This window comes from Sesamum indicum, unplaced genomic scaffold (genome assembly GCF_000512975.1).
Source record: "Sesamum indicum cultivar Zhongzhi No. 13 unplaced genomic scaffold, S_indicum_v1.0 scaffold00125, whole genome shotgun sequence".
NCBI classification, from domain to species: Eukaryota; Viridiplantae; Streptophyta; class Magnoliopsida; order Lamiales; family Pedaliaceae; genus Sesamum; species Sesamum indicum.
The window spans coordinates 107,838-133,074 of record NW_011628052.1 but is presented as its reverse complement, the minus strand read 5'-3'; the positions used below and the strand labels follow the sequence as shown (position 1 = coordinate 133,074).

General features: G+C 37.6%; 1 protein-coding gene across 1 annotated transcript; it reads right to left on the bottom strand.

Moving 5' to 3' along the window:
* Positions 1–401: 401 nt before the first annotated feature.
* Positions 402–5,396, bottom strand: LOC105179165. The gene is made up of 4 exons (XM_011102763.1): positions 4,294–5,396; positions 3,173–4,036; positions 2,645–3,063; positions 402–2,398 (listed from the first exon to the last, which is right to left on the bottom strand). Exons 1-4 carry the CDS (start codon positions 5,394–5,396, stop codon positions 402–404), a joined length of 4,383 nt encoding a protein of 1,460 aa, XP_011101065.1.
* Positions 5,397–25,237: the final 19,841 nt, after the last annotated feature.

Here is a 25,237-nt window from a genome sequence, read left to right as displayed (position 1 = left end):
GTCCCCAATGTGGTAAGCATGCTAGGACGATAAAAAAACAATCCCGGGGACACCTCAGCAAAATGGCATTGCTGAGAGGATGAACAGAACACTGAATGAGCGTGCGAGATGCATGCGATTGAAGAGCGGACTACCAAAGATGTTTTGGGCAGATGCAGTCAACACGGCTGCTTTCTTGATCAATCGAGGGCCTTCTGTCCCGTTGAACAACAGGATACCAGAAGGAGTCCCTTGTGGATGCTCATACCTTTTGACCTGCAAAAATCGATTTTAGTGGTATCACAACATTCACAAGAGGTTAGATGAGAGAGAAATAAATAACTGAGAAAAAGAAAAAGGACATGGGTTGCCTCCCAAGAAGCGCCTTTCTTTAACGTCTTTGGCTAGACGGGATGGTGTTTCTAGGTGATGGTGGGTTCCATGAGTTGTATTTTGTCTACTAAAGTTGATTGAAAACCTTCGTAGAATGGTTTAAGCCTATGCCCATTCACCGTGAACACTTTTTGAGTGGTTGGACTTTTGATTTCAACTGCACCATGAGGAAAAATATGAGTCACAACAAAAGGTCCAATCCAACGAGAACGCAGCTTACCCGGAAAAAGTTTAAGTTTGGAATGAAAAAGCAGCACTTTTTGCCCAATAACAAAGACTTTTCTTGAGATGGCTTGATCATGGAAAATTTTAGTCTTGTCTTTATAGATCTTTGAGTTTTCGTAAGCATCATTTCGAATTTCCTCAAGCTCTTGGAGTTGCAATTTTCTTTGACACCCCGTCTCATCCATCGTCATGTTGAGTTGTTTGATTGCCCAAAAAGCCCTATGCTCAAGTTCAACAGGAAGATGACAAGGTTTACCAAAAACTAAACGGTACGGGGACATACCTATTGGAGTCTTGTATGCAGTGCGGTAAGCCCATAACGCATCATCCAAGCGAACGCTCCAATCCTTGCGATTGGGATTGACCGTCTTTTCAAGTATGGACTTGATCTCACGATTGGAGACTTCGGCTTGACCATTTGTTTGCGGGTGGTAGGCAGTGGAGACTCGATGAGTTACATTGTACTTTTTGAACAAAGCACTTACCATCTTATTGCAAAAGTGAGTCCCTCGATCACTAATGATGGCTCTAGGCATCCCATACCGAGAAAAGATGTTAGTCTTCACAAAATCTATGACAGTTTTAGCATCATCCGTACGTGTGGCTTTTGCTTCAATCCACTTAGATACATAATCTACCCCAAGAATGATGTAAGATTTACCAAAGGATGAGGGAAATGGTCCCATAAAATCAATTCCCCATACATCAAAGATTTCACACACAAGTATGGAGGTTAGGGGCATTTGATCACGGGGACCGAGATTTCCCGTCATTTGGCAATTCTTACAAGATTTGCAGAATCGATAGGAATCCTTAAACAAATTTGGCCAAAATAAACCACATTCTAACACTTTCAATGCTGTTCGTTTAGGCCCAAAATGCCCCCCACAAGCATGAGAGTGACAAAATTCAAGAATAGATGTAACTTCGGATTCGGGTACGCACCTCCTTATGATTTGATCTGAGCAATACTTCCACAAATATGGATCGTCCCACACATAGTACTTTGCATCACTTCTAATTTTTTCTCTTTTTGCTCTAGACAAATCATTAGGCAAAGCATTAGTAGCAAGGAAATTTACTAGATCAGCGTACCATGGGATTATTCCTTGTGTGGCGAGGAGTTGTTCATCCGGGAATTCATCTTTTAAAGGGGGTGAATGTCCGTCGATTATTAATCGACTGAGATGGTCGGCAACGAGATTTTCCGCCCCCTTTTTGTCCTTAATGGTTAAGTCAAACTCTTGTAGTAAGAGTATCCACCGTATGAGCCTTGGCTTTGCGTCTTTTTTTGACAAGAGGTACCTAAGTGCTGCATGATCAGAATAAACAATCACTTTAGTACCAAGCAAATAAGAACGAAACTTTTCTAAAGCAAAGACAACAGCTAATAGTTCTTTTTCCGTGGTGGTGTAATTGCTTTGAGTGTTGTCTAACATCCTTGAAGCGTAGTAGATGACATGAGGGTCCTTTCCAACTCGTTGGCCTAGAACGGCGCCAATAGCATGGTTGCTTGCATCACACATGACCTCAAATGGTAGTTTCCAATTTGGAGGTTGAATTATTGGTGCGGAGGTCAAAGAATCTTTCAACTTGTCGAATGCCAGTTTGCATGCTTCATCAAACACGAATGTCTCATCCTTTTGCAACAACTTGCACAGGGGTTGAGTTATCTTGGAGAAATCCTTAATGAACCGTCTATAAAATCCTGCATGACCAAGAAAAGAGCGAATCTCCCGCACACTAGCGGGGTAAGGTAGGGATTTTATGACATCAATTTTAGCTGGATCGACTTCTATTCCTTTAGAAGATACGATATGCCCCAAAATCAAACCTTGATCAACCATAAAATGACACTTTTCATAATTAAGCACAAGGTTCTTCTCTATGCACCTTTCAAGAACTTTAGCCAATTTTCCCAAACAATCATTGAAAGAATTTCCATAAACAGTAAAATCATCCATGAATACCTCTATGAATTGTTCCACATAGTCAGAAAAAATGCTTACCATACATCTTTGGAATGTGGCGGGTGCATTGCATAAACCGAAGGGCATTCGTCGATAGGCAAATGTGCCGAAGGGGCACGTGAAGGTTGTTTTGTCTTGGTCGGCTGGTGCCACGGGTATTTGATGAAAACCTGCATCAAGAAGTTTTAAAATTTCTTTCTTTACCACTTCCATCATAGGCGGGTTCAATCGACGTTGTGCCTCTCGTGATGGTTTGGCTCCTTCTTCAAGCAGAATCCTATGCATGCACGTAGAAGGGCTTAGCCCCTTGATGTCGGCTATGGTCCAACCAATGGCCTCTCGGAACTCTCGAAGCACACGGATCAATTTTTCCTCTTCTAAGGAGGAAAGCTTGCTAGAGATGATCACCGGTAGAGTGTCGTTTTCTCCTAAGAAGGCATACTTTAGATGCTTGGGTAATCCTAGTGATGTACCTACTGCTTTCTTTTTGGATGCACTTCACCCTGTTGTGCAGGAATTGACAAATTATGATAATGAAGACCACGCCAAGTTAGTGCTAGAAAGGAGCCTCACACCCACACATGAGGCTCCTTTCTAGCACTAACTTGGCGTGGTCTTCATTATCATAATTTGTCAATTCCTGCACAACAGGGTGAAGTGCATCCAAAAAGAAAGCAGTAGGTACATCACTAGGATATCGCATGGATTCATATATATTAAATTTTATAATTTCACCATCAAATTCCATAGTGAGAGTACCATTGTGGACATCAATTTTTGTTCTAGCGGTTTTAAGAAATGGCCTTCCTAACAAAATAGATGTAGAATTGGGGGAGTTATCTTCCCTCATATCTATCACAAAGAAATCAGCAGGAAAAACCAATTCATTAACTTCTACTAAAACATCTTCAAGGACTCCTTCAGGATAAACAATAGAACGATCAGCAAGTTGAATCACAACACCCGTTTCTTTTAATGGACCAACATTCAAAGATTTAAAGATAGTAAGAGGCATGACATTTATAGAAGCACCCAAATCACACATGGCTCTCTTAATACCTATTAAACCAATTTTACAAGGGATAGAAAACATACCAGGGTCTTTGCATTTGGGGGGTAGTTTTTGTTGGAGAATTGCGGACACATTCTCCCCCATACTTACCCTTTCATTGCCTTTCAACTTTCCTTTGTTGGTGCACAGTTCTTTGAGAAATTTGGCATAGCGGGGTATTTGTTTAATTGCGTCAAGTAATGGAATGTTTACCTCCACTTTACGGAAAGTTTCGAAGATTTCCCTCTCTTCTCCTTCTTTTTTACCCTTAGCAAACCTTTCCGGGAAGGGTGGTTTTGTCACCAATGCCGTAGGAATGTCATTGCTGATTTGTTTGGATTTTTCAAGCTCTTCCTCTGTTGTGCCTTGTTGTGCGTCCCCATGCTTAATGCTAATTTCGGACTGTAGCTCTTTTCCACTGCGTAAAACAATAGCACTAGCATTTTGCTTAGGATTAATAATAGTTTGGGAAGGAAACTTACCTTGGCTAGTTGGCTCATTTGGGTTTCCAAATTTTGTACGCTCGAGCGGGTTTCTTGTTGGAATTGTTGGGTGCTCAAGGCGAGTGTCTTCACGATATCTTCCAGAGGCATACCATTATTGGGATTGGCTTGAGGTGGTGGTGGTGGTTGTTGGTGTGGAACCCTTTGAAAGTTTTGAGGTTGATTGCCATACCTCAAATTTGGGTGATCTCTCCATCCGGGGTTATAGGTATTGGAAAATGGGTCATATCTCCTTTGTTGTTGTTGAGAAAATCTACCAACGGCGTCAGCATGTTCGGTTGATTCTTCGTGAAGTGTAGGACAAGCGTCAGTGTAATGTCCCGAAGATGTACATATCCCACAAGTTTTGGCTTGTTGAATGCTTCCCCCTATAAATTTTTCAACAAGAGAAGTAAGTTTATCCAAACGTTCATCAAGAGAAGTACTTACCTCGTTTACCCTTTGTGGGGGGTTGTCGTTTCTATTACCGAATTGTTGATTATTAGCCGCCATGGTTGTGATTAGTTTGCGTGCTTCAGTAGGAGTTTTGTCATACAAAGCACCTCCACTAGCTGCATCCACCAAGCTTCTATTTGCCTCAGACAATCCTTCATAAAAATATTGAATTAGAAGATGGTCGGGAATTTGGTGATGAGGGCAACTCTCCACCAATTGTTTGAATCTTCCCCAATACTCATAGAAACTTTCACCGGAGAATTGGCGTATTCCACTTATTTCCTTTCGGATGTTTGTAGTCCTTGAAGCAGGGAAGTAGTTCTCAAGAAATAGTTTCTTGAGTTCGTTCCAACTAACAATAGATCCCGAAGGTAAGGAGTAGAGCCAATCTTTTGCTTTATCGCCCAATGAGAATGGAAAAGCTCTTAGCTTGACTTGTTCTTCGGTGACTCCTTGAGGTCTCATGCCGGAACACACCACATGAAATTCCTTGAGGTGTTTGTGTGGGTCTTCACCTGCAAGGCCACGAAAAATGGGAAGTAAGTGGATGAGACCGGATTTAAGTTCAAAATCAACATCTAAATTAGGATATTCAATGCAGAGTGGTTGTTGATTTAAGTCAAGCGAAGTCATCTCTTTGATCGTTCGTTCGGGATTTTGGGCCATGACTTCGTCTTTAGAGTCGTTAGACGTGGACACGTCTAACTCAGAGTCTGCTGCTGGTTTGGAAGAAGTAGAAGCCTCTTCCTTATGTCGCTTGGTTTCTTTTCGAAGTCTACGAGTGGTTTTCTCGATCTCTGGATCAAATTCAAGTTCACCTGTACGAGAAGAACGTGACATAAAACCAAGTAACAAGAAAAAGAAATTAATTTAAAGACACCAATCCCCGGCAACGGCGCCAAAATTTGATGAGTGTCGAATCCACCAAAAATAATTCCTACGAATACTTTTGTAGATGTGTGAGTAGGGTCGAATCCACAGAGATTGGTTTTAAATTAATTCCTTCAAAAACGAAAATAATTAGGGGGAGTTTTGATTGTGAAGAAGAATAAAACTAAAAAGCTAATAAAATTAGAAGAGATAAATATAATAGAAGAGTATTCTAGTTAAAGATAGGATCACACTTAATTCCACGGTTGATCATAGATGCAAAGATAACAATTATTCATGATAGATAAATTGGTTATGGCAATTGGTACGACCTAACGACCTCACCTTTCCTTACCTTGTAGATAGTCAAGAAACGTCCGTTGACTAATTCCCTAATCAGTAAACAACCTTGGGGACGTCCTCAAGATTTAATTTACCGACAGCATTAAGAACTAGAAAGGCCCAATTCTAACCAATAAATTCCTACGAGGATTTATTTAAGTTAGATTGTGCATTCCCCACAACATAATCGAAAACTTCTACATAATCAATTATGTTGTGTTACCACTAGTTATCGAACTAAACAAACAATTACGGATTTGAAAGTTCAATTGGCTAGGCAAATATTCTTGACAATAAATCAGATTATTTGTAATAAAAGCACAGAGAACAACACAAATACCAATATGAATAAAAGTAGAAAGCATAAATTAGATCTCACAACCCGTTGGATTTAAGCGTTCACCAAGTCTTCGACCGGAATGAGAGATTTAGCTAGACATGCTCATGGAAGAACGCATGAAAAGCAAAATAATATAAAAACGTAGAGAAATAGAAGAGTTCAAAAGTTGTCTCTTAAAGTGAATTACATCACCTATTTATAATAGCTAGATACCTAGTTCTACTAGGATTAGAAGTAGATTCCTAGTTGAACTAAAAGACTTATAGAGATAAAATTATAATCCTAGTTAAACTCTTCCTTCATCAGAGGTAGTCCAAGCAGTTCCAAACTCTTGCCAGAATTTGAGTTTGAGTCTTGTTTGAATTTCTATTTTGGTGCTTTTCTTCATTTTCCAATTCTCTTGTCCTAATGCTGCAAAATAATATTTAATTAGGAGTATTTGATCACAAAATAGGCTAAAATATTATATGAAATAAGTACAAAATGCGATTCTATCACAAAGAAAAAAGAAAGTACCTACGAACTAAGAGGATTAGAAAAGCAATATCTAGCGGGAAGGTGCTCGAAACCGTGAGGTGCCTGTAGTATTTTTTTTGATACCTGCCATGGTATGGAGGAAACTGTATGGTAAGAATGGCCATCACTTTATGATTTGTGCTTCTGACTATTTGACGTTACACTTACTATCATTTAAAAGAGTATTATATATATATATTATATATTATTATGGTTGATTACATTTAGACCCCTTCAAAAATGTGAAATTACACTTCCCTTAAAAAAATTTTGGAATTATATTTACACCTCACCAATAATTTGCAATTTATACTTGACCCCTTTACATTCATTGTGTATAGGAATGTGGTGAATATGTTGAAACCAGCAAGGAGAAAAGATGGATAATCTTATTGTTTTTTATTCTTTTGCATTTGTCTTTTCTTCCACTGTGTTCAGATCTTGTTTTGTTAGAAGTGATATGTGCCATTGTAGGATAATGCTAATTATATGGCATCGCTAATATATAAAGCAAATTAGATGTTCTCTTTACTAAGCGCATATTTAAATGCACTACAAAACCTCAAGTGGCGGAGAAGGCCATAACTTATGAGACAACATCAGGTATATGGATTTAGAGATAAAAGGTTAATTACACTTAAATCTTTCTTAGAAATGCGGAATTATACATTCTTTCAAAAATTATTGAAATTATATTTATGCTCCTTCGAAAATTTTCTATTTACTCCTCTTTTACCTAATTGTATGTTATCGCTATTATATAAAGCGAATTAGATGTTCTCTTTACTGAGCGCATTTCTGAATGCACTACAAAACCTCTAATTTTTATCCAAAAAATAACCAACAATAGTTTCCATTGAATGAATAATGGATCCGGACCTAAAAATAATAATTGTTTGGAATAAGCATGAGTAATCAAATAAAAAATAAAGCACTGCGATAGGACCCCATTCCTAGAGCTAATATCATATAACCCAATTGCTACATTGTCGAATAGGCCAAACCCCTCTAAATGTCTTTTTGAGCAAACGCTAAAGTAGCTCTTAATAAGGGACGGAGAAGGCCAAAACTGATGAGACAACATGACGTACATGAATTTAGAGATAAAAGGTTAATTACACTAAAATCTTTCCTGGAAATGCGAAATTATAAACTGTGTTGAAATTATATTTATGCCCCTTCAAAAATTTTCTGTTTACTCCTCTTTATGTTATGATTTGTACTAAAAATTCTAAAGTAGCTATGCCTACTACACTCAATTCAGTGCTAGTTAACAAACTTAGATTGTTCGTAGTGGAAAGTATCCAGTAGCTCTCCAAAACTCCCAAGCTAGTTGAGCAGGACAACCTTCTTAGCAGGAAAAAAACAAACACCTAGTGAGTAAGGCACTAGCAACCAAGTTCCTGCTGGTTTCCAGCAGGATGACCTTGCATCTACCGATATGGAGGAAGTTCCCCAAGGAACCACCAGAGAGCTAATACTCTCTCATGAAGAGGATGATGGAATTCCCCCAAGAAGAAAGGAAGGAAGTCCCGCTCCTGAAATGTGGTATCCCTTTCAATGCTAAAATCTTGGAAAAGGGGTTCCCTGTTCATTTTAGGGCGCCTTCGCATGTACCCGCTTAAAATGGCACCGTCGACCCAGCTGAGCACCTTTGTAAGTTTAAAAATGAAACACGACTATATAGGTACAGTAATGGTATTAGGTATCGTGTATTTCATACTACACTAACCGATTCTGCTAAAACTGGTTCAACCAGCTTCCACCTGGATCAGTTAGGTCTTTTACAGAATTTAGTGCTATTTTTCCTATATTAGTCTGCTAACAACACAAAGTTTGAAAATCAGGCATTAGCCTCTTTGACGTGATGCAAAAGGAAAAAGAGACACTAAGGGTGTACAATGAATGCTTCAACAAGGCCATTATGGAGGTCCCTGCTACACATCTAGAAATCCTAATCTGTGCTATCACGCAAGGGATCCATAGTAGACCTCTCTTGAAATCCCTGACCAAGGATCCTGTTTCTGACTTCTAAAACCTATTGGCTCAGCAAACAGGTACATAAACCTAAAAGACACCTATTTGACAAAGAAGGACAATCCACATAATCAAAAGAGGGACAATGAAGGGCCTTCCTCCCGCTGGAGTAGGAGAGAGCCCAGAGGATGATTTAACCCTTTGTCCGAAGAATGAACATTGCACTCCACTCATAACTAGCCCAACATGGATCTCATGGCTATAAACCGAACCCCTTCTCTATAGTGGCCTAAAGATTCTGAAGAGGGACCCCAATTCCCTAAAATGAAATACACTTGCAGATATCATAGGGAGTATGGGCATGAAGCTTAAGCAAGAGATAGAAAGACTTCTATAAATCGACTACCTGAAGGACTATGTAAACCTAGAATAGAAGCTCGAATTGAAGGAAAAATGCTCTCGCCATCACAGCTCCTACAGGAGTGAGGAGCAAACAGAGATTCCTCTAAAGGGAGTATAGAATGGAGAAGCTCGCAACTGAGGAGCATAGCCTAGAGAACACCTTTACCAAAGGTGTGATACACATGATAGCAAGAGGACCTACTGATGGAGACTCTGGACTAGCTAGAGCGCCCATGTCGGCTTCTAAAATCATCATGGAGATTGATCACAAAGTGCCAGCAGGGGATCCCATGATCCACTTCAATTTTGCTGAATGACAGGGTGTACATTTACCACATAATATCCACTAGTTATTTCTGCCACTTTAGCTAATTATACAATTCAATGCATTTTTGTTGACTCTGGCAGCTCCGTAGATGTCCTCTTCTACAAGGTTTACTAGAAGATGGAGCTGGACGATATCCTGCCAGAGCTAGTCAGCCTCTCATTATATAACTTTGCAGGAAAAGGTGGTACATCCATTGGGTCAGATCTTGCTTCCTCTTTCATTAGGAGCTGAACCCACCAGTGGCATATATGTGTAGACTTTTGAAATGTTAATAAAAACATGCCCAAAAATTTTTATCCTTAACCTTGTAAAACACCAGCTGGTAGTTTCCAGCTCTTGTCCTGAATTGCTAAGTCTAACGGATACCTCATAAGGTTATCACCAAATTATGTTTAACCTCGGCGAGTTAGTTTCATCACATTGAGGGGGGCTATTGCTACATTGTTATGCCAATCAAGCTGTAAAATGCAAGTGTTACCTAAGAACATCTGGTAGACCACATGTTTCCAGAGCAACTAGGATGTAAAATGGAGGAGTACATAGATGACATGCTGGTGAAGAGCTGACAGGTGGACTAGCACGTCATTGACCTAGTTGAGATATTTAGTGTGCTGAGGAGATACCATATCAAATTAAATCCAACTAAATGTGTCGTTGGAGCCCTGAGTGGCATAATCTTAGGATACATGATCACAAAAAAAGGGATTGAGGTCAGTCTAGATAAGATCTGAGTTATCCAGGAGATGAAGCCTCTTGCCAACCTTAATGAAGTCCAGAAACTAGTTGTTTGTATAGCAACCCTTAGCAGGTTTATATCCCGCTCAGCAGAGTGCAATTTACCATTCTTCAAAGCTCTCTAAAACACCAAGAACTTCGCTTAGAATCAGGCGTGCCAGCTAGTGGTGGACGTCGGGTCGAGTTTGTAATTTTGGATAGTTCCAGTGGGGTACCTGTACCCTACTTGATTTTTGTCGGGTACCTGAAATTCACCCTCCCTTTTTCTTAAAAAAGTTTTATTGATTTTAATTTTTTTTTGTAACTAATAATAAATAAAAGTTATAGCATTCATCTTAACAAATCCACAGTTATTCAAATCCACAAATCACAGTCAAATTAAAACAACAATTCAAGTTTTACAATCAACCAAATGAGTATGACAATCAACATATCTTTCAATTTTTACATTCATTCAAAATAAAAATGCTTTGAGTTGAATTGCCTTTGAAATTCGATCACCACAATCTTGAAATTTTGGCCTCTACATCTGCAAATTATTAAAAACAATTAATATTGCAAAATATAATATAAATGAAAAAAGCAGAAGTTGTTTCGACAGCTTCTTTGTTAAAGAAGCCGCCGAAACAATTTCTTTAAATTAAAGAAGAAGATCTTCTAAATTGAAGTTGTTACTTAAAGAAGTTGCTCAGCTTCAATTAATTATTAGAAATTCTTATTAACTAAATAACAAAAAATATTAAAAATAATACTAAGCTTTAGATTTAGAGCTCTAATTTTATTATCTTCTTTTGACATTTTAAAATTTCAAATTTTAAGCAAAGAGAAGATATATTTTTTTTTGGGGTTTGGAAGGTTGGAGAACTTGGGGATTGAGATTTTGGAGAAAAAGAGTAAGAGAGAAGAGGAAGGAAGAGAGAAGAAGGGGGAGAAAATAAAATCCTGAGCTAGCACAAAAACAAAAGTAAGGAAATCCTACCTGAACACTGTCCCGATTTTTTAATTCCGATATTGGGTAAACCGTTACCCAATTTGTTTTTAAAAATACCCGAACCCGATCTGGTCGGGTCGGGCCAAGCAACGGTACCCCAAGGTACAGAAACTAGTTTTTGCTTTAGTAATATTATTACTTAAGCTACGTCCTTATTTTTTATCGCATTCCATTATTGTTCGTACTAACACTCCCCAATAAGCTACATTAGGGAAAATGAAACTTAGGATGATCAAGTAGGTTGTTGAGCTCACTGTATATGACATTTCTTACCCCTAGAATAGCCGTCAAGGCCCAACCACTAGCTAAGTTCATTAATGAAACCATTCCTCCTGATGAGGACGAAAGAAATTAGTTTCTACATGTCGATGGAGACGAGCACGCAAGGAGACGAGCCACTCTTCTAGAATTGTCCTCACCAGCCCGCAAAGAGGCAAGCCACTCCTCCAAACTTGTCCTCACCAGCCCGTAAGGGGACGAACTAGAATATGCACTAAGATTTCATTTCAAGCCTCTAATAATGAGTCTCCTTATAGTAGGAATGAAAATGGCACTCGATGCAAGATATACATGAAGGATCATGTGGATCCCACATGGGTGGGATGGTTCTTGCAGGTAAAGTTTTACGAGTCGAAGACTTCTTGTCCACTCTCAAAAGGGATACAGTAGATCGGTTGATTAGATGCGGACAATGTCAAAAGCATGCACCCTGTCATCCACGTGCCAGCTGAACCATTCAAGGAACACTCATCCCCTTGTCTATTTTCCTAGTGGGGAATAGACATAGTGGGTCATTTCTCAGCTACTCAAGGACAATGCAAGATTCATACTGGTAGTAGTGGACTAGTTTAGTTAGTGGTTGGAAGCTGAGTCCTTTATCAAGATCACAAAAAATGAAGTGCCCAAGTTCCAATGGAAAACATCATTTGTAGGTAAGGTTTACCTCATGTGCTTATTTCTGACAATGGTCGTCAGTTTCAAGGTTGAAAGATCCAAGATTGGTGTGCTGATCTAGGCATCCAGCAGCGCTTCACTTTAGTAGCCTACCCCCAAGCAAATGGGCAAGCAGAAGTTACAAACTGCATACTGGTGCAAGGAATCAAAATCAAGTTAGATCTAGCAGGAGGATTGTAGGTCGATACCATGCCTAGCGTATTGTGGTCTTACAGGACTAACCCTAGAGAAACGGCAGAGATAAACCTTTTAACCTGGTATATGGCTCAATAGTCGCTATCCTTGTAGAGGCAAGACCGAAAACCTACAAAACGAGCACTACGAGTAGGAAAGTAATGATACTCTACTACGTACCCACCTAGACTTGATAGATAAGGTTTGAGAGATTACGCGTACTCGCATGGAAACATACATATAGAAGGTGGTCAACGTGTGACGTCTGTAGAATTTTTCACGTAATTGAGAGACTAATTGGTAATTATTAGAAATTTAAATTTTATTAATAAATAAATTATAGATTGAATTTGGGACATAATAAAACTTGAATGGATTAAATTGGAGTTCGTAATAATATTTGAAAGCATATTATATTAATTAAGAAAATTAAGAAGGACATAATAGTAATTATTAAAAAGAATTTAAAAAAAAAAAAAAGAAAAAAGAGGGGGTGGGCAGTGGCATGTGCTGCCACCGCCTCACCAACCATTAAATATATATATGAATGTTAATTGCACACATACACATACATTCACAAAAACACACACTCATACACACACAGAAACGCACACACATTTCGTAAAAAAACAGAGGTATGGATGTTGAATTTTAATTTTTAATAATTTATATAATTATATTATTTAATTACTCCATTTATTAAATGTTAATTATATTGAGCGGTGAATTATTTAACTTGAGTATTTTATGATTTTGGCTATTTAAATTAGTGTCGTATTAAATATCACAATTGCTATAAAAAAATGATATAGTTGAGCAATTAAATTATTTGATTTGTTAGATTTAATTATCCTTATAGTTAATTTACACAATTCCAGCGGAATGATTAATCAAATATGTAATTCTATGTATTATTGCTTAATTAAATTTTATAGCAACGGTAAATTAACAGAAAATTCATAGAAATACTTCGGATGTTATATTTTAGGAAAATTATGTTATTAAAGAGGAAAATGAGGTTTCAATGGTAATATAATTTACGAATGTTATTAAAAATGATAGTTATAAATATATAAGGGGTTTGATTAAGTGAATTCTTATGAATTATTTGGTAAATTAAATATATTGATTATACGTATCATAATTTATTATAGGACGTGACGACAAGGTAGAGGGTTGAGCAGTCCCTCGTAAAATAGAAGCATTTTGGGATATAAGGTAAGTATAGCTAATTGGATTTATATATATACATATGTGTGCGTGTGTGTAGTATTGTATATATTATATATATTGGTTTCTTGGATGCGATCATGGACTTGGCTTTATATTATTATACGTGGCTTTCGTATATTGATTGTTTACATAATTAGTTGTGGATTATTTGAATATTGGTGAAATTGTTACTATGTGATATGTAATGGTAATGTAGGGATATGCGGGATATGATTATGTGATAATCATATAATTGATTGTTGATGATATCTAATTGGGAGTTGTTATTGAGGAAGTGATTATTATAAAGAATAGAACGACGATTATGAGTTGAAATAAAAGATGATGCTTACCTAGTTGGAAACACAGTCAATGGTTTATGAAAATGTGATTGATGATAATGTGATTGATATTGATATATGAAAAATATGTGAATTAAGCTAGGTACCATGGCGCGTAAGGTACCGGGGTATTCCGGGGCAGCAGGGAATATCTTGTGGGGGGTACCATGTTTGTTGTGATGTCCTGTGCTATATTGCTACACAGCTGAAGTAAAAGAGTGTGGGGATATCACACAACGGGTATCCTGTGCTGTATATGATATGATGATGGCCGGCGAAACCATTGACTGATGTACTCCAGTTAGAGTAAGTGGGGCCCTTAACTAATAAATGATAACGGATGAATATTATGTCGTGGATTGATTTACAGTTGTGAGTATGTATTGTTGCTTATACTTGATGTTGCTGTATGACGAATGGTTGTTGTCGGTATGACTGTATGTACGTGAATCTTTATCTGTGTATATATATATAGACTGATCAGCTATACTTATTGAGTAGGCAGCTCACTCCTTGCCACGTACTTTTCAGGAGATAGGTCACACTGACTAGCCACATTGACTTTGAGCGGTGCCGTCGTCTTTATTAGGTGGGTCAGCCGTGACTTCTGAAGCCAAAGTTTTTGATTGTTGGGTTGTAAATATTCTGGTCTTTTATCAGGAATTATGTTTAAAGTTGTGGTATGATTTTCTTGAGGTTATGAACACGAGAACATGTAGTGAGGGTAAATATGAATTTTTGGTGGTATCTAATACCTTTTATTATGCTGATAAATTAGAATTTATTTTACGAGTTGAAAGAGAATTACTTATAGAATGAGTTCTGATTAAAGAAAGGATGAAATAGCGATAATTAGATGTAGCGAGTAGGGGGCGCTACATTGGGTGGTATCAGAGCAGGTCTACGTTTATAGGGTAATGATTGTGAGATGTCTTTAATGATTGAATTGTTTAATGTAGGATGGCTTCTCAAAGTACACGTGCTGACCCAGTAGCTAATAGGGAAGAGTCAGCGGAGTCCGTAGAGGGCTCAGTGGCACCTGCAAGTGCAGGTGAGGTGGAAGTAGGTCGAGAGGGTGTTGGTGCTGAGGCTCCTATTCCTCCCGGTGGTGTTCCAGTGGTTGGATTACCACCAGAGTATGCACAAATATTTCAAATGGCTTTTCAGGCCCAAGCACAAGCACAAGCGCAGTTACTTGCACAGGTGCGCGCATCCACTCCAGTGCCAGCACCAGTAGTTCCTACCATTGATCGTAACTATGAAAGAATCAGGAAGATGGGGGCTACAGAATTTGAGGGTACACTAGACCCAGAGGTTGCTGAGAGATGGTGGGAAAAAGTCGAAGATGTGATGAACTTAATAAATTGCACTCCAGAGGATCGACTTAAGTACGTTGTTTCTTTGTTCGTGGGTAATGCCTTGATTTGGTGGAGGTCTGTAAAGAGGGGATATGAGCCAAGAGAAATAACTTGGGCTGAGTCTCAGAAAGAATTTGATGATAAATACAGACCCAAGATGTACCGAGACAAGAAGAGGATGGAGTTTCTGAATTTAGTGCAAGGGGATGATCAAACAGTGGCAGAATATGAACTCTGTTTTGCAGCATTAGCCAAGTATGCACCGGAAGCAATAGAGATGCAGGAGGATCGTTGCTACCGTTTTGAACAGGGGCTACGACCGGAGATCGGACTAGGCCTCGTCATCAGAATTACAAATTTTAAAACTCTTGTTGAATCGGCGGTTCGGATGGAAGAAGCAGTAATGGAGGACAAGAAGAAGGGGGAAGAGAAGAGGAAATCAACATATGCAATAGGGGAATCGAGTAGGTTGACCAAGAGGGGAACCGGTCGCTCATTCTCAGCGGGAAGTGGGAGTTTTACACGTGGTGGTTCCATTTTTCGAGGAAGTAGTGGACAGAGGTTTGGGGGATCCACGGGCTTTAACAGGGGTTCGTTTGAACGCAGTTCATTTGCTACGCCTTCTACTGGATCAGGAAGGATCCACGGGCTTTAACAGGGGTTCGTTTGAACGCAGTTCATTTGCTACGCCTTCTACTGGATCAGGAAGGGGATTTGGACCGAGTTATGGTAGAGGACCAGTTTTTCCTCCGAGTTGTTCTACCTGTGGAAGACAACATCAAGGGCCATGTTGGAGACGGGATAATATACCGAAGACTTGCTATCGCTATGGAGGTAGAGGACACATAGCCAGAAATTGTTCCAGTCAGACTATAGGCGTGGTTGAAAGTGTTGCTAGCGGGACCCAGAGCCAAAGCAGTGTTGGGAGTAGTGACAGGGGAACTGGGAGAGGCAGCACTGGCAATAGAGATAGTGGCCACACTATTGGTAGTGGTATGAGGGGGCCTGGAGCACAAGGTACTCAGGGACAGACCCAGGCAAGGATATATAACATTACTAGAGAGGAAGCCCTAGCATCGAATGACGTGATATCAGGTACGATATTGTTATATGACATTGCGGTTTATGTTTTGATTGATCCTGGCTCTACACATTCATATATTTCATCCAAATTTGCATCTAAAGTACTGGGAGAGAATAGTCCGTTGGGATGTAATTTGATGGTTTATTTGCCCGTGGGAGGGGGTGTGATAGTGAACAGATGTAATTTGATGGTTTATTTGCCCGTGGGAGGGGGTGTGATAGTGAACAGTGTTAGAAAAGGGAGTTTGATGTGATTTTGTGGATGGATTGGTTAGCGCAACATAAAGCAATAGTTGACTGTTATAAAAAGCAAGTGATGATCGAATGTTCTGGCGAATCAAAAGTAATATTTGTGGGGGATCGTCAGGTAGTACCAGTTTGTGGTAGAGGACACATAGCCAGAAATTGTTCCAGTCAGACTATAGGCGTGGTTGAAAGTGTTGCTAGCGGGACCTAGAGCCAAAGCAGTGTTGGGAGTAGTGACAAGGGAACTGGGAGAGGCAGAGGCAGAGGTAGAGGCGCGGATAGCAGAGATAGTGGCCACGCCATTAGTAGCGGTATGAGGGGGGTTGGAGCACAAGTTACTCAGGGACAGACCCAGGCAAGGATATATAACATTACTAGAGAGGAAGCCCTAGCATCGAATGACGTGATATCAGGTACGATATTGTTATATGACATTGCGGTTTATGTTTTGTCCTGGCTCTGCTCTACACATTCATATATTTCATCCAAATTTGCATCTAAAGTACTGGGAGAGAATAGTCCGTTGGGATGTAATTTGATGGTTTATTTGCCCGTGGGAGGGGGTGTGATAGTGAACAGTGTTAGAAAATGGAGTTTAGTGGGAATCGGAGATGTAAATTTACCTGTAGACCTTATAGTGCTGGATTTGAAGGAGTTTGATGTGATTTTGTGGATGGATTGGTTAGCGCAACATAAAGCAATAGTTGACTGTTATAAAAAGCAAGTGATGATCGAATGTTCTGGCGAATCAAAAGTAATATTTGTGGGGGATCGTCAGGTAGTACCAGTTTGTGTAATATCAGCCATGGAGGCAAAACGATTGATGTTAGAGGGTTGTGAAGCATATCTAGCCTATGTGGTAGATACCGAAAAGGTTAATCCCGCGTTGGAAGAAATCCCGGTTGTGAGAGACTTCCCTGAAGTATTTCCTGATGACTTACCAGGATTGCCACCGCATAGGGAAGTGGATTTTGCCATGGAAACTCTTTCAGGAGTTGCCCCAATTTCTATTGCGCCGTACAGAATGGCTCCAGTGGAATTACAAGAGCTCAAAAAGCAAATCGAAGAATTATTAGGGAAAGGGTTTATCAGGCCGAGTACTTCGCCGTGGGGAGCACCAGTGTTGTTTGTGAAGAAAAAAGATGGGAGCATGAGGTTATGCATCGACTACCGCCAATTAAATAGAGTAACAGTGAAGAATAAATATCCATTGCCGAGGATTGATGACCTGCTAGACCAGTTAAAGGGAGCTACAATATTTTCAAAGATCGATTTGAGATCTGGTTATTGGCAGTTGAGGATAGCAGAGAATGACATACCGAAGACAGCTTTCCGTACTCGTTACGGTCATTATGAGTTTCTGGTGATGCCTTTTGGGTTAACAAATGCAACAGCGGCATTCATGGCATTAATGAACCGTGCATTTCAAGAATATCTGGATCACTTTGTTATTGTGTTTATAGATGATATTTTGGTATACTCGAGGGATAGAGATGAGCATGAACAACATCTGAGGATGGTGTTGCAGATTTTGAAAGAGAAGGAATTATATGCTAAGTTAAGCAAATGTGAATTTTGGGTAAATCAGGTGGTTTTCCTTGGGCATGTAGTATCTGGTGATGGGGTTATGCCTGACCCTTCAAAAGTAAAGGCTATTATGGAATGGAGAGTGCCAAAGAACGCCACTGAAGTTCGAAGCTTCTTAGGGTTGGCTGGATATTACAGGAGATTTGTTGAGGGTTTCTCTATAATGGTCGGTCCTCTAACCAAGTTGCTCAGAAAGGGGATAGAATTTCAGTGGACGGAACAGTGTCAACAAAGTGTTGATGAGTTGAAGAAGAGACTGACCTCCAATCCAATTTTGGTGTTGCCATCTGGTAGCGGTGGATATATAGTGTATACAGATGCTTCTAAACGGGGTTTGGGATGTGTGTTGATGCAAAACGGAAAGGTAATTGCTTATGCGTCCCGTCAATTGAGGAACCATGAATTAAATTATCCTACACATGACTTGGAGTTAGCCGCGATTGTGCATGCACTGAAGATCTGGAGACATTACTTGTACGGAGAAAAATTTCAGATCCTTACTGACCATAAAAGTTTGAAATCACAGAAGGAATTGAATTTGAAACAGAGAAGATGGATAGAATTGCTGAAGGATTATGATTGCACTATTGACTTCCATCCAGGGAAAGCGAACGTGGTAGAAGATGCCTTGAGTAGAAAGAGTTCAAGTACATTAGCCAATCTGAGGAGTCACAATCAGACATTGCTACTGGAGATGAGGTCTATGAATACGAAACTAGAAGTTGATCAGGTAGCGGGTTTATTGGCAACCTTGCAAATTAAGCCAGACTTTGTGGATCAGATCAAAGAAGCACAGACTCGAGATGCTTTCTTATTACGAATGTTGGAAAGAATAAGACTTGGTAAGAAAATAAATTTTTCAATAAGAGGTGATGGAGTAATAGTGAATGGGGGACGAGTTTGTGTGCCTGATACAGACGGGTTACGCGAAGCAATTTTGCAGGAAGCTCATAATGCACCATATGCAATGCACCCTGGTACTACAAAAATGTATCGAAATTTAAGACCCTATTACTGGTGGCAGACAATGAAGAAGGATGTGGCTGAATTTGTGGCTAAATATATGATGTGTCAGCAAGAAAGGTAGAACATCAGGCACCAGCAGGTAAACTGCGACCTCTATCAATACCAGAATGGAAGTAGGAGAAGATCACTATGGATTTTGTCGTGGGGTTGCCACGAACATTCAGAAAGCACGACGCTATTTGGGTAATTGTGGATAGATTGACAAAATCTGTTCATTTCTTGCTGGTACGAATAACTGATTCACTGGATAAGTTAGCTGGGTTATACATTTCTGAGATACTGAGATTACATGGAGTGCCTGTATCGATTGTGTCAGATAGAGATCCCCGATTTACGTCACGCTTTTGGGAAATTTTACAAAGGGCATTGGGCACAAAATTGCATTTCAGTACCGCATTTCATCCTCAAACAGATGGCCAGTCAAAAAGAACGATACAAACCCTAGAAGATATGATGAGAGCTTGTACAATGGAGTTTAAGGGCAACTGGGATGATCATCTACCTCTAATGGAGTTTGCATATAATAACAGTTTCCACTCTAGTATCGGTATGGCTCCCTATGAAGCTTTATATGGAAGAAGGTGTCGCAGTCCGATTTGTTGGGATATAGAAGGATTAAGACAACTAGAAGGTTCGAAATTGGTGCAGGAAACAGTGGAAAAGGTACAGGTAGTTAAGAAATATTTGAAAGCAGCACAAGATCGACAAAAAAGTTATGTTGATCAACACCGAAAAGAGATGGAGTACGAAGTAGGTGATAAGGTTTTCCTGAAGATATCTCCTTGGAGGGGAATTCTGAGGTTTGGCAGGCAAGGAAAGCTGAGTCCGAGATACATTGGGCCGTGTGAAATTATTGAAAGAATCGGACCACTAGCGTATCGACTGGCATTACCGGCAGAGTTATCACAAATACATGATGTTTTTCATATTTCGATGTTGCGACGATATCGGTCTGATCCTAGTCACATTATTCATGAGCCGGAGGTAGAGATTTATGAGGAGTTAACATATGTGGAGGAGCCTGCAGAGATTTTGGATAGGAATGTAAGGAAATTAAGAAATAAAGATATACCGATGGTAAAGGTAAGATGGAGTCATCATTCCCCGAGGGAAGCGACTTGGGAGGTTGAGGAGCATATGAAAGAGAAATATCCCTATTTATTCCATTGAGCGGGTAAGTTACTTAAATTTCGGGGACGAAATTTTTATTAGGAGGGGAGAATTGTGACGTCCGTAGAATTTTTCACGTAATTGAGAGACTAATTGGTAATTATTAAAAATTTAAATTTTATTAATAAATAAATTATAGATTGAATTTGGGATATAATAAAACTTGAATGGATTAAATTGGAGTTCGTAATAATATTTGAAAGCAAATTATATTAATTAAGAAAATTAAGAAGGACGTAATAGTAATTATTAAAAAGAATTTAAAAAAAAAATAGAAAAAAAAGGGGGTGGGCAGTGGCATGTGCTGCCACCGCCTCACCAACCATTAAATATATATATGAATGTTAATTGCACACATACACATACATTCACAAAAACACACACACTCATACACACACAGAAACGCACACACATTTCAAAAAAAAACAGAGGTATGGATGTTGAATTTTAATTTTTAATAATTTATATAACTATATTATTTAATTACTCCATTTATTAAATATTGATTATATTGAGCGGAGAATTATTTAACCGGAGTATTTTATGATTTTGGCTATTTAAATTAGTGTCGTATTAAATATCATAATTGCTATAAAAAAATGATATAGTTGAGCAATTAAATTATTTGATTTGTTAGATTTAATAATCCTTATAGTTAATTTACACAATTCCATCGGAATGATTAATCAAATATGTAATTCTATGTATTATTGCTTAATTAAATTTTATAGCAACGGTAAATTAACAGAAAATTCATAGAAATACTTCGGATGTTATATTTTAGGAAAATTATGTTATTAAACAGGAAAATGAGGTTTCAATGGTAATATAATTTACGAATGTTATTAAAAATGATAGTTATAAATATATAAGGGGTTTGATTAAGTGAATTCTTATGAATTATTTGGTAAATTAAATATATTGATTATACGTATCATAATTTATTATAGGACGTGACGACAAGGTAGAGGGTTGAGCAGTCCCTCGTAAAATAGAAGCATTTTGGGATATAAGGTAAGTATAGCTAATTGGATTTATATATATATATGTGTGCGTGTGTGTAGTATTGTATATATTATATATATTGGTTTCTTTGATGCGATCATGGACTTGGCTTTATATTATTATACGTGGCTTTCGTATATTGATTGTTTACATAATTAGTTGTGGATTATTTGAATATTGGTGAAATTGTTACTATGTGATATGTTATGGTAATGTAGGGATATGCGGGATATGATTATGTGATAATCATATAATTGATTGTTGATGAAATCTAATTGGGAGTTGTTATTGAGGAAGTGATTATTATAAAGAATAGAACGACGATTATGAGTTGAAATAAAAGATGATGCTTACCTAGTTGGAATCACAATCAATCGTTTATGAAAATGTGATTGATATTGAGATATGAAAAATATGTGAATTAAGCTAGGTACCATGGCGCGTAAGGTACCGGGGTATTCCGGGGCAGCAGGGAATATCTTGTGCTTGTTAGCTACACACTGGGGTGGTGTGGGGGTACCATGTTTGTTGTGATGTCCTGTGCTATATTGCTACACAGCTGAAGTAAAAGAGTGTGGGGATATCACACAACGGGTATCCTGTGCTGTATATGATATGATGATGGCCGGCGAAACCATTGACTAATGTACTCCAGTTAGAGTAAGTGGGGCCCTTAACTAATAAATGATAACGGATGAATATTATGTCGTGGATTGATTTACAGTTGTGAGTATGTATTGTTGCTTATACTTGATGTTGCTGTATGACGAATGGCTGTTGTCGGTATGACTGTATGTACGTGAATCTTTGTCTGTGTATATATATATATAGACTGATCAACTATACTTATTGAGTAGGCAGCTCACTCCTTGCCACGTACTTTTCAAGAGATAGGTCACACTGACTAGCCACATTGACTTTGAGCGGTGCCGTCGTCTTTATTAGGTGGGTCAGCCGTACACTGACTAGCCACATTGACTTTGAGCGGTGCCGTCGTCTTTATTAGGTGGGTCAGCCGTGACTTCTGAAACCAAAGTTTTTGATTGTTGGGTTGTAAATATTCTGGTCTTCTGTCGGGATTTATATTTTAATTTGTGGTATGATATTCCTTGAGGTTATGTACATGAGGACATCTAGTGGGGGTAAATTTGAACTTTTGGTGATATCTAATACCTTTTGTGGTATATATATTATGCTGATAAATTAGAATTTATTTTACGAGTTGAAAGAGAATTACTTATAGAATGAGTTCTGATTAAAGAAAGGATGAAATAGCGATAATTAGATGTAGCGAGTAGGGGGCGCTACACAACGCCTACAACAGACAAGTGAAAACTAGAGAATTCCAAGTAGGACTGAGGCGAGCAAGCACCCTCAAACCAGTCATAAAATTGGCTACTAACTGGAAGTGTTCTTACAAGGTAACTCGGATCATCAAATTTGGTATTTTTCTTTTGCAGATATTTTAATATGGATAAAATGTATGAATATCATACATATAATAAGTGGAACTAAACATGTTATTGTTAATCAAGATATACAGTTAAATTAAGTAAACTTCTTACAGTTAATTCTGGACATTTTAATCACGCATTTTATATCAATTTAGTCTACCACCCAAATAACTTTACATGAGAGTAAACAATGCCTTACAAGGATTAATATTAGCATTTTAATATCTATTTTGAAAGATAAGGGTGTAGGAACTAGCTTTCATATGTTTATTACGAGTTTAAAGTTTGTCGATAATCATTAATCCACTTAATATAACAAGCGCTAAAGTTCAAATCCACAATAGATTTGAGATTCCAGTCATTTTTGGTAATTGGAAGAACTAGCACGAAAAACTATTACATTATAACATGAAAACTTAACCTAAAATAAATCTATATCTATATATCTTTAAAAGTACCAACCATTGTGGTGTCTTTCTTTTTTTGAGTTGCCTTTTGCCCCTTCACTTAAAGTATAATATTGTAAGTCTTTTGTAAATAAGTGACCTTTTACCTACTTGTTTTTGTAATCTCCTGACTTTCTAACTTTTTCCTCATGATATTTTTTTTTTCTGGTCATTGATTCTTTGCTAATTCAATCCGGAGAAACTCCACCAAACTTGTTATTTTTCTTGCTGATTTCTTGTGTTTAAAGAAGTCCTCAACATAAGTTCATATGATTTAACAAGTGCAGGAATTATCTGAAGATTATGAAAAATTTATATACAGAGAGAAGTTGTGCAAAGGAAAGTAAGTTTCTTAATATTCTTATTGATTTTCTGTTTTTCTATAAAGCCTTGCATGAGTTTGTATGGTTTAACCGTTGCAAAATAATTCAAAGTGTAATTGAGTCATGTTAGCAATTAATTTGTAAAAAATTAAGGATGTCGAACACATTGGAATTAATTATTTTCGGTGTTTAATTAATTAGTTGAGAACGATTGAGAATAGTAAACAAGTAAAGCTATCAATTAATTGGTTACAGTCTAAGGTAAGATCTTTAAGTCCCTCTGCTTGTTCTTGCATATTGATTAAAATCTTGATTCCTTGGTTATGATTTTCAGAACAACAAAGCAATAATATTAAATAATATATATAATTTTCTCTAAGTAACTCAACCATGAAATTACTATTTATATATAGCTCTCGGATTAAATGCAAAAATGGTATCATAGTATAGGCCACATTGTTTTTCAGGTACCATATTTGATAAAATATCTAAATTTAGTACCACATGTTGGAAGATCTGACAGGACTGATACCATAGTTTACGAAAGTTGCAATTATAGTACCTTAGTTTCTGTTTTGATACTTTTGATACCAGACCTGTCTTTCGAAAATATCATTTCAACCCTAAAAGGTTTTAGTTTCCGTAGATCTAGACACATTGCTTGAAAATAGTATTGGAGTTTAGGTTTATTGAAAAAATATATGTTTATATTACATATAGATATTTTGTCCACTAGTGGAGATTACTCTTTAGGAGAAGTGGAACCGAACAAAAGTTCAAGTTGCAATGACAACAGAGAATATTTCCAAATTCTAAAAAATATAGACAGGATTTCCTTAGGTAAATTATTGAGAAAAGTAGTCACAATCCTCCAAGCATTGACTCTAATCTTCTCAAAAAAGAAGATTTACTGAAATTTAATTGGAGCAAATTCTGAACGTTAATTATACTATTCTTGTAATTGTTACTATATGCAATTGATTCATGTATTTCGACATTTTGTGGTTCATGATTAATATGAGAGTAATTAAGTTGCAGTACCCATCTGTTAATGATACTGATTGCATTCATTTCTTTTATTTTATTTTGTTTTAGTTTTGTAATAACGCTATTGTATGCAGCAGTAATCAATTTTCTAAATTATTTTACATGAATTCTTCATTATATGTTACAGGAATTAATCACACAACTTATTCCTCATTAATATTCAAGAATATAGCAATGATTAATATGCTTTTATAGATATCATTAGTACGATACATTTAGTACGACATTTAGTACGATCAATAAAAGATGTAATCCCTACTCAAACTAAATTAGTACTCACTTCCATATGAGTATGATCAACAAAGGAAGTAATCCATACTCAAACTAAATTAATACTTACTTCCATATGATGCTTCTACATATGTATGAACAAAATTTATTATCTCTACTTATGCCAATTACACTAGTGTTCGAGCAATTAGTATAAATTACTAAAATTATCAAAATTATAAATTTTGTTCATACATAGTTAGAAGCATCATATGGAAGTAAGTATATATTTAGTTTGAGTACAGATTACCTCCTTCGTTGATCATACTCATATGGAAGTGAGTATTAATTTAGTTTGAGTAGTGTAGAGTGGAAATCACCAGAAAATCCTATCCAACTATTACAAAAATTGGAGTAAGAAACTCCTTAAGATTATCACAGGACAATATACAACTTAAATGACAATAACAAATGAAAGAAATAATGAAATAATTAAATCAACAATATAGTGATTAACAGGATCAGAGTGGCCAGATTCAATATC

What these genes read in the sequence shown, in the direction of transcription:
- LOC105179165 (XM_011102763.1), bottom strand. Translation starts at nt 5,396, where the DNA reads ATGTCACGTTCTTCTCGTACAGGTGAACTTGAATTTGATCCAGAGATC. An exon ending in AGAGATCACCCAAATTTGAG is followed by an intron (nt 4,037 to 4,293) that starts GTATGGCAATCA and finishes TGTTTTACGCAG; the next exon opens with TGGAAAAGAGCTACAGTCCG. An exon ending in GATAATGAAGACCACGCCAA is followed by an intron (nt 3,064 to 3,172) that starts GTTAGTGCTAGA and finishes AACAGGGTGAAG; the next exon opens with TGCATCCAAAAAGAAAGCAG.